General features: G+C 34.4%; 1 protein-coding gene across 3 annotated transcripts in view; it reads left to right on the top strand.

Annotated features, from left to right (window-relative positions):
- COL21A1 (collagen type XXI alpha 1 chain) overlaps nt 1-16,327 on the top strand; it is a 201,247-nt gene that overhangs the window by 145,952 nt on the left and 38,968 nt on the right. For all 3 annotated transcript variants that reach the window (XM_033217499.1, XM_033217498.1, XM_033217500.1), the window contains one exon: nt 11,224-11,277. In XM_033217499.1, coding sequence (XP_033073390.1) covers nt 11,224-11,277 — 54 coding nt within the window. The remainder of the gene's footprint in view (nt 1-11,223; nt 11,278-16,327) is intronic.

Raw genomic sequence — 16,327 nt, 5'->3', positions numbered from 1 at the left:
TTCTGTGGGCGGGCATCAGTTGAGTTTGGTCTGGTTTTCCTTTCTGCTTTAACAGGACAGCACTGCTTTCAGTGCTTCACAATTGCTATGTTCTCCCTTCGTCACACCCAGAAATGCTTTCCACTCCATGCTGCCTCTGCTGGGGATGGGGAAGGGGTGGCATCGGTAATTCAGGATTGTTTTTTCTCTCTCTTCAGTGCCTCTTTCAGCAGTATGGAATTAAAACCAGGTACTGTGAGTGCTCACCTGATTTTTGGTTCTTTGAAGGTGTTTTTTCTTTGTAGATAATTGTTAACTTGGTGTTCTTGCTGGGAGGGGGTGACAATGGGTGGAGCTTTCTACTCTATCTTGCTTGTCTCCTTCCTATTTTGAATTAATTTCTATGTATGGTATGAGATAAAAATCAAGGCTCATTTTTTCCCCATATGGAGATTCAGTTATTCTAGCACCATTTATTGGAGACTATCATTTCCCTTTGAATGACATTAACACTTTTGCCAAATATGAATTGATCAATATGTGCATTCCACTAATTTCTACCCATATTCTTTCCTCAACAATGCAGTCTTAATTATTATAGCTTTAAAATAAACCTTGAAATTATGTGGTGTTAAACACTCTAATTGTTTTTTTTCCTTGAAATTGTAATGGATATTATAGATTTACATAAATTCCATATTTTTTTAGTATCAGCTTTAAAATTTTTACCAAGAGAGCCCGTGAGATGTGTTGAAATTTTTTCTTTCTCTTTTTCTTTTTTTCTGAGACAGAGTCTCGCCCTTGTCACCCAGGCTGAAGTGCAATGGCATGATCTTGGCTTAGTGCAACCTCTGCCTTCCAGGTTCAAGACATTCTCCTGCCTCAGCCTCCTGAGTAGCTGGGATTACAGGCACCCACCACCATGCCTGGCTAATTTTTTTTTGTATTTTTAGTAGAGATGGGGTTTCATCATGTTGGCCGGGTTGGTCTTGAACTCCTGACCTCAGGTGATCCACCTGCCTCAGCTTCCCAAAGTGCTGGGATTACAGGCATGAGCCACCATGCCTAGCCAAAGTTTTTAGTGTGAAATAATTGTAGATTTACAGAAAAGTTGCAAATATAGTAGAGAATTCCTCATACCCTTTATCCGACTTCTGTTGAAGTTAACATTTTATATTACTATGGTATATTTGTCAAAACTAAGAAACCAATATTGGCACATTACTGTCAGCGGGACTCCATACTTTATTTGGGTTTCATTAGTTTTTCTACTAATGTAATTTTTCTGTGCCAGGATCCAGTCCAGGATATCATATTACATTTATTTGTTGTGCCTTCCTATTTTGCACTGATCTGTGATAGTTTATCAGTCATTTCTTGCCTATCATGACATTGGTGATTTTGAAGAATATTGACCAGGTATTTTGTAGAATATCACTCAGTTTGAGTTTGTTTCATGCTTTCCTCATGATTAGATTCAGATTATGGTTGTTTTTCTTTTTCTTTTTTGGAAAAGGATAACAGAGGGTTCAAGTGTCCTATTGATCAAATCAGAATGTACATGCTATCCAGATGAATATTCACTGGTGACATTAATGATGATCACTTGTTTTGTAGTATTCACAAGCTTTCTTGCTACTTTTTCATCCCATATTCTGTTCTTTGGAAGCAAGTCACCAAATTCAAGCCCTACTCTAGGTGGAGTGTAGACTTAAGCTCCAAATCTTAGAGGGAAGAACATCTTCATGTCTAAATTTATTTGGGGAGAGTTGCTATCTTAACAATATTGAATTTTTCAATCCATGAACATGGTATTTTGTTTCACTTATATGAGTTTATTTTAACTCAGCAAAGTTTTGTCATTTTCAGATCTTGTAAGTCTTCTGTTAAGTTCATATCTAAGTTTTTTATTATGTGTCTTCATACTCATAAATAGACTTTGAAAAGTTTATTTTCAGTTTGTGGCTAACATATGGAAATATTATTAGTTTCAGTATATTGATTGTATATCCTACAATCTTGTTAAATTCACTTATTAGTTCCTGCAACTTTTTTTGTTGATTTCTTAGGCTTTTCTACATAGATGATTATGTTGACTACAAATAAAAACAGTTTTCTTCTTCTATACTAATTTATATGAATAAATTATTTTAATTTTTTTATTTATGTATTTTAATATTTTTATTCACTAAACAAGCCCTCAATACAATAACGAATAGAAGGGGTAAAAGCACATATTTTTGCCTTGCTTCTGACCTTAGGTAGAAACCATCAGTCTTTTAACACTGAATGTTAGTTGGTTTTACATAGAAGCCCTGCCTCAGGATGAGAAAATTCCCTTTTATGCCTAGTCTATTGAGAATTTTCTTTTAAAATATCATGATTAGATGTTGAATTTTGCAAAAAAAGAAAAAAAAAAAAGCTTTTTCTGCCTTCACTGACTTGATTATATAATTGTCCTCTCATATTTTCTTAATATGCAACATTGATTTTTGTATGTTATACTAATTTTGCATTATTGGCATAAACCACAATTGGTTATCTTATAATATTCTTTTTATATATTACTGGATTCAATTAGCAAAATTTTTATTTCATATAATTTGTGTCTATGTCCATGGATGATATTAATCAGCAGTTTTCTTTTTTGTGATATTTTTGTCTGGCTTCAATATCAAAGCAATACTGGCATTTATTTTCTGAAAGCATTTGTATAGCATTGGTGTCATTTCTTCCTTATATGTTTGGTAGAATTTGCCAGTGAAACCTTCTGGGCTTGAGCTTTGTAGTTGTGTCGTATGTCTAAGGAACATTTTCATTAATAATACACCTATTTAGATTTTATCTTTCTTCTTGAGCAACCTTCAGCAATTTGTACATTTCAATGAATTTGTCCATATCATTTAACTTGCAAATTTCTTAGCATATTTTGTTCACAATATTGCCTTATTCTTGTCCTTTTAATGTCTGTAGGTTTGTAGTAATGTCCTTTATTTCATTCCTGGTATTATATGTATTGTAACAATAATTTCTTATTGATACTTTACAGTTGAAATCAAGCACTGCAGAATTTTTCCTACTCTTCCCCTTTGTCATTTGAGCCTGGTTCTTTTTTGTTCTTGGATAACTTTCTCTTATTTTTTCCATGGGGATTTGTCTGTTTAAGCTTTCTTTCTCTCATAGGGTCAATAATAATAAGCTTCACTCTCCTAGGGAACTAATATTTCATCTGTATTTTTCAAGTGACTTGTATAAAATTGTGCAAGTTCCTCTCATGATTTTTAAAAAGTTTTCTCTGTTTTAATGATTATTCTCCCTTGGTCATCATTTCTTATTTTGAATATTTATGCTTTCACTCTCTACTTTTTTTATTTTTTTTTTTTTGTTTTTTTTTACTTTTATATGTTTCTGGTTTCCCTCCTGTGTTGGATTTTTTCAAAGATCCAACATTGTAATTTATTTTTTGTCTTCATTAAATTTTTGTTTTTTTACTTTTATCCTATTTTATTTCTTTATTCTTTTTTCCTACATTTTTTCTAGCTTTTACAATTGAGAATTGAAATCATTTATATTCATTTTTTTATCTAAGTAGTTAAACTATGAATATTTTTCTCATCATTGTTTCAGTTGTATCCTCTTGATTCTGATATGCAATGTTTTCATTAACTTTTTTAAAAAGAAATTTTGTAATTCTAGTTTTTCTGTATTTCCTAAGAGTTGTTTAAAGAGTTAAAAGTCTTTTTAGGGTGAAAATCATTTTATTTAGATTTTGTTGCTAATTTCTGATATTATTGCACTGTATCAGAGAATGTTTGTATAATCTTCTTTATAAGTTTTAGTGAATTTTTTCTTTGACTTATTGTATGTTTAATTTTCAGGAATGTTCCCTGTGCATATGAGAAGGTAAATCTCTATTTTCAGAGTGTAAAACTCCATATACATTCATAAGAACTACCTTATTGAATATCTTATTTAGGTCTTCTGTAACTTAATTCTTTGTTTGGCCTGTCTTGAACAGAGAGTGGTGTATTAGTGTCTAGTATTCGTGCATTTTTGTCTATTTTTTCTTTCACCTTCTGTTTCACGAATGTAGTTTCTACGTTATTCATTGTATAGATATTTTTCACTACTACATCTTCATTTTGAATTGTGGCTTTGGCATTATAAAATACATTTTTTGTTTCCTTTAATAATTTTTCACTTGAATTCTACCTTCTCCAATATCAGGATTACACATTTTCTTTTTGATTATTTTTATTTGCTTGCTGCACCTTTGCCCATCCTTCTATTGTCTAGCTTTAGCTTTTTGAGTCACTTTGTTGTAGTTGTGTCTCTTGTATCAAGTGTAGAGTTGTTCTTTGCTTTTTAAAGCAATCTGAATTTTTTTATTTTAATAGATTAAGTCTATTTTCACTCATTGTCTGATAGGTTTGGTCTTATCTCTGTCAAAATACTCCCTTTGTAATTTTGTTATCTTATTATGTAAATTATGCTATACTGATTGTATTTCTTTCTCAGTGTGATTTGTTGCCTTTTCCTATTCTGCTTTTAATTTCTTTGGGATTTAGGAAAATTTATATTTTTATTTTAGTGGTCTTTATACTATGTTTACTACTCCTTGTAAATATCCATTTCAGAATTCTGTTATTCTCCCTTTACATACCTTGAGCATCAACTCTTTGTTGTGTTAAATTTAAATTATACCGTATTATCTATGTGGAAATTAATGAATTTATTCTATTTTCTCCTTTTCCTTATACTTTTCTTCTTGTTTAATTATATTATTTCTACCTTATCAGATTATATAATATTTATAAAATACTCCTTACACTTTACCTTTGTTTCAGATCTGCAATTAAATATACTCAGTGTTTGTCACCAGCACCTTTACCAGTATTCCACAGTCACATTTGGGTTTAATAAAGGTTTTCCTCCTTTGGAAGGGCTTGTGAATACAGTACTCTGAATTCTTGATATTTTAGTATGTTTTCTATACTTTTATTATTTGAATGACAACTTGGCTAACTATAAAACTCTTGTCTCACTGTTCTTCACTGTTATTTTTTCTGAATTTCTTAGAAATACTGCTTACACTGCCAACATGTATGTTGCTGATGTCAATCTAATTGTCTTGTCTTTGTGACTCTTTTTCATATGAAGATGAGAGTTTAAAACAAAAACAATTTTTCATTTAAAGTCTAATAGCATATGTTTCAGAATTTAAAATCCCAGTTATTCCAAAAAGCTTTAGAAAGGAAGATTCAGGGTTTTATTTTTTTTCTGGAATGTTCTTTTGAATTATAGTTTTAAATATAAGTTCTGTTATTTATTTATTTATTTATTTGGTTTATAGCTCAAGGACTCCAATTACAGATACGTTGAAATTTCTTTGTCTTCTATCATTTCTGATCTTTTTAATGTGTTTCAAAAGTCTATTTTTATTGGCTATGCTTGTTTTCTCTTCATTGTCGTTTATAATTTTAAGTTAAATCTGTTTTCCCTGGGTTTCTAGTAATTTAATCATTGTTCTCATCTGAGATGATTTTGCCTTTTTGATTCCTGAATAAATTATTTCATGTATTCCTTTTATACATTTTCAGTCTGAATTTTTTAACTAATAAAAATACTTGTATAATGTTTGTTAATCCAGGTTACAGCATTTTGTTTCAGTTTTCTTTATGTTTATTTTTGTGTGAGGAAAATAAGAAAAGTTTTTATTGTGTTTTTCTTTTTACTCTTTTTTTTGGATGCTATCTGCCAATTCTTTTCAAATTTGAAATATCCTGTATGTATTTTAACCTGCAATAATAAGCAGGGTTGTACATGTTTGGGTAGCTTGCTGGACTTCTTAGTTGTAGATTGTCTCTTCTTTTATGTATAATGAAGTTAGAAGTTTCTTTAGCTAATGAGATTACTGGGTGGGACTTGGTGTGTTTTTTGCTGGGGATGTGGAGGAGTGAGAAACATAATGTGTTGATTTTAGATTCTTGTGGCACATCCACGGGAAGATGTTGAGTAAACAGTTATACACAGAGAAGAAGCTCCATCTTATTTAGAGAAGGGGAAAGAATGGGATATAGAACAGAGTTGTAAGGAATTATCTTAGACTGAATGAAGGACCCCTGTTTACTGTAATAAAATAAAAGAGGAATGGATGAGTGCAAATGCAGGTAGGTGTGTTGGTTTGGTGGCAGAATGTTTGTATCCCATTTTTTCTTAGAATGTTGGGACAAGGAGAAAAAAGCGTTTGTTGTTTGGAGAATATTTTATATAGCAGAAACTTTCTATATACATGAAAAATGTGGTAGAGAAGAGATACAGGAAATATAGAAGTTGCATTGAAGTCCAGTTGAAGCTGGAAGTTATAATCTGTATGATTACTGTAGTATTTTTCCTCCATAGCCATACTTAGAACATAAGCATAGGCTGAGGCTGTTTTCGGTTTGGTTTACTCAGCATTGGAATTTGAATAAGCCAGTATGGTGGATGCAGAGTGAGGTAAAGGGGAAGAATTTTAGTTAGAAAGTGATTGAAATAATTAAATGTAGTATTTAAGCTGCATATGCAAAGAACCAAAGACAGAAAAGGACAAATTATAGCAAAAGGCGTAACTCATTGGATATTTTCCAAGAGCTTGGCTCTTTTTACAGCACTGTACATGCATTTTCTCATTAATCTCATAAATCATTATGAGTTGTAAGTGGAAAAAATTTACCCTTTCACAGATGAGGAAGCAAAGAACTAGAGTAAATAACTTGTCCAAGGTAACATAGCCATAACTTAACAACCAGTGAAAATTCTGCTCACCAACTGGTTAGAAATCATGTTATACCCAAATATTATCTCGTAGTTACAGAAAATAATGATGAAACTGTTGACCCTACTGCTTTTAATAATATCTATATATCTATATCTATATATTTTTTTTCTTTTTGAGATGGAGTCTCGCTCTGTTACCCAGGCTGGAGTGCAGTGGCACAATCTCGGCTCACTGCAAGCTCCACCTCCCAGGTTGAAGCCATTTTCCTGTTTCAGCCTCCCAAGCAGCTGGGACTACAGGTGCCCACCGCCACGCCCGGCTAACTTTTTGTATTTTTTGTAGAGACGGGGTTTCACCTTGTTAGTCAGGATGGTCTCGATCTCCTGACCTCGTGATCCGCCCGTCTCAGCCTCCCAAAGTGCTGGGATTACAGGCATGAGCCACTGTGCCCGGCCTTTTAATGATATCTTAACTAGAATAAAGAAGGATTGGCTTTACGTTTAAAAATACTCATTTTGCAAAAATTATAATGGCAAACTATAGCAATTCAAGTATTAAAATAATATATATTATTTGAAAATAATATAGCCAAAAAATACATCATGAATAAAGGATTGTTAAAACCTCAACTTTTTGGTGGCAGTGGATCTCCCTTTCTGTGCCAAGAGTTGCGTAAGGCATTTTCACAAAGGCTCTTGTTTTCTTAAAAAACAAAATATATGAAGTTTGGAGTATTAATGTCATTTTATGCATAACATCAGGTTCAAAGAGATGAAGAGATTTAGTTAAACATGCACAGCTAGTTCCATGGCAGAGTGAAGGTTCCAGTGAGGTTCCATAGTTTGTATGCTCACTGCTGTGCATGATACCTTCCAAATGTCTGTTTACTCGGTCAGCCAGGAGAAGCTTCCTCAGCCTTGCATCTTCAGTACATCTGCAGGCATGCTAGAGATTTGTTTACCAATGAAGAATAAACTATGCCATAAGATCAAAGTCAAAATAAAGTGTTTCCTTAACAAAGCAAGGATCTTCCTCAAAATTAAACTGTATTTTCATGATCAGTAAACCATACCTTCCACCTGATTTTGAAGATTGTTATAAGCAAACTAAATTACTTTCCATCCTTTTATTTTTTGTGGGTAAATACCAAGGACCACAGCATGAAAGGAAATACACATGGAGTGCAAGTTTTACATGCCTGGCTTTAGTTAAATTTCCTTTTTTTAAATAACTGTTTTGTTGTGGAATAAATCATTTTTGACGTTAGCTGCAGAAATTAAATGGAGGAATAATGTTAAGCATGACATTTTCTCAATTATGTTATATCAAGAAGGGAGTTAATAACAGAATAGAAAAACAATAAATTGGAGATGGGGCCATGTTTTATACTTTTTCAAATGCCAAACAAACTGGCCTGCACCGGGTTATCCAGGTTGTAAAAGTAATCAAGTGATCAGGTTAAGTTCTGGTAACAATACTAAAGTTCACAAGCTGGTAGTGTCTTGCGTTTGATTATTTTGAGGAAAATGCCAAGTAGAAATTATCCTTTCATTTCTTGATGAAACATTATTAAAATCCATTATTTAACAATGAAGAGAGTGTTCTTAGGTAAAGGTGACTGGCCATTATCTTGTAATAACTAACTGCATAATTGTCCAACAGTAAATGCTAGAGCTTTATCCACAAATGCTATTCCCTTTTCCTTTATCCCCTTGAAACTGAACATTGAGGAATAAATAGTCTGTTCCTCCTTCCTTGATATACTCCAATGATTGTAAAGAAGGGTACCTGTAGTTTTATATTATGTTTGGCACTAGTCTAAGTGTTGTAGGTGATTTAAAAAACTCATATAAGTTATGTTTTCTACCTTTAAAAGAATGCTTAAGTCAAGCAAATAACACATATAAACAAGACACCTGCTGAACAACTTAGCATAATAAAATTCAGTACTAAGTGAAAAGCTATACAATGCTATAGAAGTTCATAGAAGAGAGGGATTCATAAATGCAGAAAGAGTCTGTAAGTCTATTTTGAGATCTGGGCTACAGTAATGTTTCTCAAAGTGTTGTCCCAAGACTAGCGGTCTCAACACCTTCCGTAAACTTATTAGAAATGCAGTTTTCGGGAGTTTGCCCCAGACCTACCGTATCAGGAACTCTGGGTTGGGACCCACAATCTGCAGTTTAACAAACCTTCTGGGTGATTCAGATGAAGCTAAATTTTAAGAATCACTGCTATAGATAATAAAGAATGTGATATTTTATTCAGTTAATATGTTAAGTGTCTAATATAAAGTAGGAAGAACACTGTCAGTTAAATCTTCAAATAATTGTGGAACTTCATTATTGATAAACTTTGTTGATGGCTACTTATGTTTTTTAAACTCCTGCTAATTAAAATAAAATGATATTAGGTCATTAGACAGGTAGAAAAAAGTAGAGATTTTATAAATCAAAGTAGTCATGATTTTATAAATCAAAGTAGTCATCTAATCATGTATTTTACCATTACATTTAATGGCAAAAACTGCAATTACTTTTGCACCAACCTAATACTTTCAAATTAATTGTTTCTACTATTTGGCAACTACCTTATCCCCTTTGTTTTATATACAGAAGATATAAACTACAGATTGTTTTGTAAGTCACATATGACAGTGCCTGGAAGTAGGAGAAGTTAAATGATCGAATGCCTTATAGCAGTGCTGGTTCTCAAATGGCTGCATTAGAATCACCTGGAAAAATTATTAACACAGATTGCTGGCCCCCACCCAGAGATTCTGGCTTAGTATGCTGCAGTATGGCCTGAAATTTTACATTCTGAAGAAGTTGCCATGTTAAATGAAGAAGTTGATCTTGCCTAGTCTGAGGACCGTATTTGAGAACTACTAATATGAGAAATTCCTTCTGACTATTGATACAAGTATTGAGTTCAGATAAAAATATTGCATTGTTTCTCCATAGTATTAGGATCTAACATATCCTTGTCTTGAATTTTTTAGGCTTTTTAAACTGTAGCTTTCAAACTAAGTAGATCCAACATTTTTTCCTCCAATATTTTTATGTGCTTTTCTGTAGAACTATGGGATTAGCAATAACTTCTCTCCCTCTAATTTGGCTAATTTTCAGGAAAGCATTAATCTTTGCTCCTTTTATCCTCAATTGTCATCTAGTGTTTGTAAATAAAACTGTTATAGATGAAATATTTGGCTTTAGTCAGCATTTCACAGTCTAATAAAATGCAGGAATTCACACAAGTGGGAGAATTGTTATTTAGATAATGTAATATGGTTGAATTTTTTTCTAAGTGCTGATTATGTTTGCCACATTTTAGAGGCTCTTCTGTGCTTTATTTTCTATAATTTTGGGAAATTTATTAGAATATGAAATTATGGATGACAGTATTGTAATATGCTTCAGTGCATTGCATTCTGAGACTCTTTCTCCCTTAAACTTATTTCAACTCAGGTATTTGAGACATTTACAGGAAAAAATGCTTTTGTTTTACTTCCTATCTTGTTTTCATCTAGGATAAAATGTTCTTTCTGGTATGAATCAAGTGTGGCAAATTGCTTGCAGAGAACTTTGCTTGTTGTGATGTAGCATTTTGCTGGACAGAAACAAACGCATGGCTCATAATGACTGTTAGATTTCAGAAAGTCTGGGGTGTGTACATGTGTGTATATGTGTCAACAGGCTCTTCCTTGCTATCCTTTATTTTGCTCGGACAGTTTAATAGTTGTACTAATCTGCAGATATTATACATTTTAGGATTATTTTCAGCTAATATTTATTGTTTTAGTAAATAAAGTGTCAGATACTTTTGTATTCACTAGCAATTGATTCATTTGGGGAAAAAAGTTAGCTTCCAAAAGGTAGATGTAAAATAAGATGCTTAACTTGAACATAGTAATGTAAAGGTATATATAACTAAAAATAATTATAATTTTAACAGCTACCTAAAATATGCATTTTAGATGTTTATTTTAAATAGGTGTATACTAAAGTGCCAGATAATTTCAACTAATAACCTATAAATAGCTTCATTCCTAATGAAAGTTTTGTTTTTACTTTAAAATGTAACTCTTTGAAGGCAAGGTCAAATTAGGTCCAATATAATGATCAGTTTTAAAGTAAAAATGAAAAAGTAAATATGAACAGGACTGATATAGAATATTGGTCACATTTACCTTGGAGATAAGATGGTCTATGCTCATAAGAATGACTATACAGTACCACACTTATTTTATAACTTAACTCAATTATCTGCCATTATGTACACATTTTTGTTGTTTATATGGTCACTTTATGAATTTCTGAAAAAGTTATTTGATGTCAGGAAAAGTTAATATCAATAGTCCAGAAGTAATATTAATTTTTCTGTTTGTATCTAATGTTCTTTAATATGTAATGTTATATGTTGTTATTTTGGTAAGCAGACCTCAAAACTGAATTCTCTATTTCTTTTTATCAAATCATTAAAAGGGAGAAGCAGGATCCCCTGGTGCTCCAGGGCAGGATGGAACACGGGGAGAGCCTGTGAGTACCTTCTCATTTCAGTTCTAAAAGATGAAGTTCTTTTCCTGTTTTGAAATCCTTTCGGTTATTTAAATTCTTCTCTCAGACGCCCTATTATTTGTTCAGTGACTTCCAGATTTTAGATGTTGTAGAAGCTCCTTGTGAAACACCATAAAATATTGAAATGTTGAATCCTCTTTTAGAAACCAGGAAGAATTTTGCAAACAGGGTGAGTCACAAACCACAAGCACTCATGCCCAAACAAATGCATGGTTAACACAAACATCATGGTCTGTTGTTGAGCCTTTAGTCAATGTCACTTTACCACTCATCTATTGTTTCATAGTATGCTCTTTGGGATCTTGTGTTCAATAAAAATCATGGCCAGAGAAACATGACTAAGAAAGTACTGAATCTGAATCCTAGATATCTACATTTTTAGCAAGTGTCCCAGGTGATTCTGAACTTCAGGTGAGTTTTAAAAATATAGTTTGCCCTCACGTTTTATCCCTACAACTCATGGCCAACATTTAAATACCAGCAGATCTTATTTTATTCATCAAAGGTACCTACGCTCAAGAAATTTGAAATTTGCTTTGTGGGGAGCTAGGTTAAGAAGTGAAGTAATAGTTGAGATGTATTTTTATCACATTTATCACAAAGTGTTCAGCTGAGATTTCAGAATTTAAATATTGTATATAAGAGGGAGAGAGGTACCACCAAAGCTTCTTAAATAGGGTAGAGGGATTAAACTGCTCTTAAAGTTACTTAATAAAATTTTCATTGAATTTCATCTTGTGTATGATTATGTACTGGGGCAAGTTCTATATAATGCTATTGCCTTCCAAAAGCTTATAATTTAATTTGGAAGACTGAAAAAATTGATGCAAATAATTACCGACTGTTTATAGTATGGGTCAAATATGAATCTGATATGGAGTCAGAAAGCCAGGGTTTGGAGATGATTACTGCTACATTTCATCAGTGTGAGCTTGGAGAAGTCACCTCACATCCCTGAATATCTTTCTCTAAGTATGAATAGTGTAGATGCTTATAATGCTTACTGCATAGGGTTGTTGTGAAGCTTACGTAGGACATTTTTAAAAATCGTAAGAACATTGCACAAATGCATGGAGCTATTCTAAGTGCTGAAAGAGTATAGGAAGGTAATTCTGTTATTGAGGTGCTTGAAAAAATTTTTACCAAGGGTTTGGGCCAGGTTTGTTCATGAAAGGATGACTGGGAATTAAAGGAAGACGGGAGAGAGAGAACTCATCTGAATGAAGACACATATGTGAGATGGTTAAAGGTGTGCCCAGGAAATAATGAAATGATCTTAATAAGTTCCTGAATCTGCACAGAATGGTCCTGTTGGGTGTTAGAAAGTAAGGGTTGAAACTTGGCTAGGGCCATGAAATGGAGAGCCTTGACTGCAAGTTTGAAAAGTAAACCTTATTCATTTGTCATTGAAGTTTTGTGAGAAAAAAGGATGATATAGTAAAAAGAACAGTTTTAGAGGCAGTGTATGAGCTTCTGGTGTGTGTGGAATGATTGGAAAGGAGAAGAAACTGGAAACAGGGCACTAGTTAGCAGGCTGTTTTGACAGACCAGGCATGAAGTAGAAGGCCTCGACTAGGGCATTAATAAGCATAGAGCAAGTTCAATAGGGTAGCATCAGCTCAACATATCTGAGCCATAATTGATGCTATTTAAGAAAAAATATGAGCTTTGGTAACTGGATATAAGACTTGGTGTGATTATTTGTTTATGGTATTGTTTCAGGGTATAAAATGTTTTTTGTGTGGATGTGTGTGTATGAGGGAGAGAGAATAAGAAACACAAAGAGAGGTGAGAGAAAGAAAGGGGAATGGGTAGAAGAGAAGGAAAAAGAGGAAGAGGGAAATAAGAGGCAATAGACATGAGAGCTTGGGTATAATTTAGGATGTGGCTATGTTCTAAATGTTTGTGAGTCAGTGATTTGGACTCTGTAACTCATTCTCCTGTAGAAACAATGTTAGAAAGGGCAGACTGACCGGCAGGTCTGTGTAGACCATAATTCAATGTGAGGAGCACATATTTACTTTGAACACGATACTATTGAAATCTCTTAATAAAACCTAAAAAGAGAAAAGAAATATTAAACATAGGCCGGTGTGGTGGCTCACTCCTGTAATCCCAACATTTTGGGAGGCCGAGGAGGGTGGATCACGAGGGCAGGAGATCGAGACCATCCTGGCTAACATGGTGAAACCCTGTCTGTACTAAAAATACAAAAATTTAGCCGGGCGTGGTAGCATATGCCTGTAATCCCAGCTACTCGGGAGGCTGAGGCAGGAGAATCACTTGAACCTGGAAGGTAGGGGTTGCAGTGAGCCGAGATCACACTACTGTACTCCAGCCTAGGTGACAGAGCAAGACCCCATCTCAAAAAAAAAAAAAAAAAAAAAAAAGAAAAAAGAAAAAAGAAAAGAAATATTAAATACAAAATGAGGAGTGCTTAGAAGATGCTTTCCTTCCCATGGCTGCTTGTTTCTCACTTTTATCCCCCAAAAGACACTGATTTGGGTTTGCTTTTGCCCTGCCTGCTCCCACTTTGTTCAAGACTTATTCCTGTCTAGAGTTGTTGCACTAGAATAATTTACCATTCCAGGGAGTGTGGTCCTTTAGATTTTAACCATTTCCTTCTTTCCTCCCAATACTCCTTACATCCCTGTAACGTTTAGCTTCAGTGGTGAGGGAAACACAGTGGCTGCCTCATGGAGGCTTACAGCCTAGTTGGGCGATAGATGGTAAAAGGATAAACAAGCAAAAACGAAATTACCAAGTTCGAAAAGATAGACAAACAAGGTGCTGAGGCAAAGATTAATGTAAATAGGGTAGTAGAGGTTATTGAGATGAAATTTTTCCTCCTAAATCTAGTGGGTAGAAAACTGGGAGTTACTGAGTGAGACTCTCCTACTCCAGCCCAATAGATTGGGGAAGACAAGAGGGGCCCCTTTACTTCTGTTCCTCCATTCCCCTCTCTTTCTTGATGAATGGCAAAAAGGAAGCCAAGTTTCCTATGCCAGGAAATGCACCCTGTTAGGAAAGCAATTCATAGGTTAAGTGTCTCAAATTTGCTGATGTCTGGAAACAATTCTTCTGGTCTGTATTTTCTTCCAAATAAGAATAGATAGCGTTACAAGCTGTTTTTTTTTTTTTATTTTTACAATTAATGAAAGCTTGGTTTTTATTATGCTGTGCAAATGGATTCTTATCGTTTGTGGAAAAGCTTTGAAAATAGAAAAAAATCCATAAAGTTTATATATTTTGTGACACAAAGAAATAAACATTCTTCCGTTGTGTGGGAATAATGATTCTAAGTAGTTGTAATAAATGACTTGGCTCTACTATAAAGGGCATATTCACTTTATTCTATAATGTGGCAGCCAAGAAAATTAATGGAGCTTCAGATGGAAGGACAGAAGCTCTTGGAAAAATGCTTTAAAGCTAATTAAACACAGCTTATGTCAGTCTAATGGTGATTCATCCCTGTAAGCAGATTGATACATATGAACACTAACTCCCAGAATTAAAATTAATGGCTAGTGCTATAATTTATTAGGAAATGATTATATTGCTTCAAAGTACAAGTACATTCACATGTCAATACTTTGAATTTGAAAGCTAGTATGTGTCAATCCTAAAAGTAATTCAATCCTAAAAGTAATTTACTTTCTAAGTGGTAAATTATACCTAATTAACTTCAATTCAGGAAACTGTAAAATCAGGTCTAATAATGGATAGATTTATTATAACCTGTTTCAACCACGAATTGCTGTGTTTAAAGATTATATTCTTTCAATTATTTATTCAACAGTATTTACTGAGTGTCTACTTTGTGCCAGGCATCATACTAATTGAGGAGAATGTGAAGATTAATGAATTGTGGCCTGGCCATCAAGGAGTCAGATGAGCCAATAGATGGCAACACAGTATGAATGTTATGAATGTAGGTATGTGGGGAGCCTGAAAGGCCGTGGAAGATGTGTATAAGCTTACATGAGTCTGCGAGCATTGCCAAAAGTTATGCATTCTTTAAAAAAAAAAATTGCATGCCGGTCGTGATGGCCCATGTGTGTAATCCCAGCATTCTGGGAGGCCAAGGCAGGTGGATTACTTGAGCTTAGGAGTTTTAGATCAGCCTGGCAAACTTGGTGAAATCCCATCTCTACTAAAAATACAAAAATTAGCTAGGTGTAGTGGTGGGCACCTGTAATCCCAGCTACTCGGGAGGCTGTGGCAGGAGAATCGCTTAAACCTGGAAGGTGGAAGCTGCAGTGAGCCAAGATCATGCCACTGCTCTCCAGCCTGGGTGACAGAGGGAGACTCTGTCTCAAAAGAAACAAAAACAAAAAAACAATATTATGAGATATAATTCACATACAGTTCACCTATTTAAAATGTGTAGGGATGCCTTTTTTTTTTTTTTTTTTTTTTTGAGACGGAGTCTCGCTCTCCCGGGCTGGAGTGCAGTGGCCGGATCTCAGCTCACTGCAAGCTGCGCCTCCGGGTTTACGCCATTCTCCTGCCTCAGCCTCCCGAGTAGCTGGGACTACAGGCGCCCGCCACCTCGCCCGGCTAGATTTTTGTATTATTTTAGTAGAGACGGGGTTTCACTGTGTTAGCCAGGATGGTCTCGATCTCCTGACCTCGTGATCCGCCCGTCTCGGCCTCCCAAAGTGCTGGGATTACAGGCTTGAGCCACCGCGCCCGGCCGGGATGCCTTCTTATAAGCACAACTAACTCTCTTGGCCAAATTCTGGATGATAAATATGAGTGGGCTCATCAAAGTTGTTTGGCCTGGCAAGGCAGGAGTGTGCAGCATGCATGTTCCAAAACATAGAAGCAGAAGAAAACATATTCTGAGAAGAATTGACAGTAGCTCAGGCTGCCATGTGGTACATGAAAGGAAAGTGATAGAAACAGTAGGTAAGGTTTTAGGGATAGATAGAGGCCAAACCAGGAAGGACTTCAGATGTCTGTGCTGTTTGCACTTAATTCTGAGAGTAATGGGAGCCCTACTTCCCTA

Source organism: Trachypithecus francoisi, unplaced genomic scaffold (genome assembly GCF_009764315.1).
Source record: "Trachypithecus francoisi isolate TF-2019V2 unplaced genomic scaffold, Tfra_2.0 Lachesis_group10, whole genome shotgun sequence".
Taxonomy (NCBI): Eukaryota; Metazoa; Chordata; class Mammalia; order Primates; family Cercopithecidae; genus Trachypithecus; species Trachypithecus francoisi.
The sequence above is the reverse complement of the archived record's forward strand: the minus strand, read 5'-3'. Positions and strand labels throughout refer to the sequence as shown.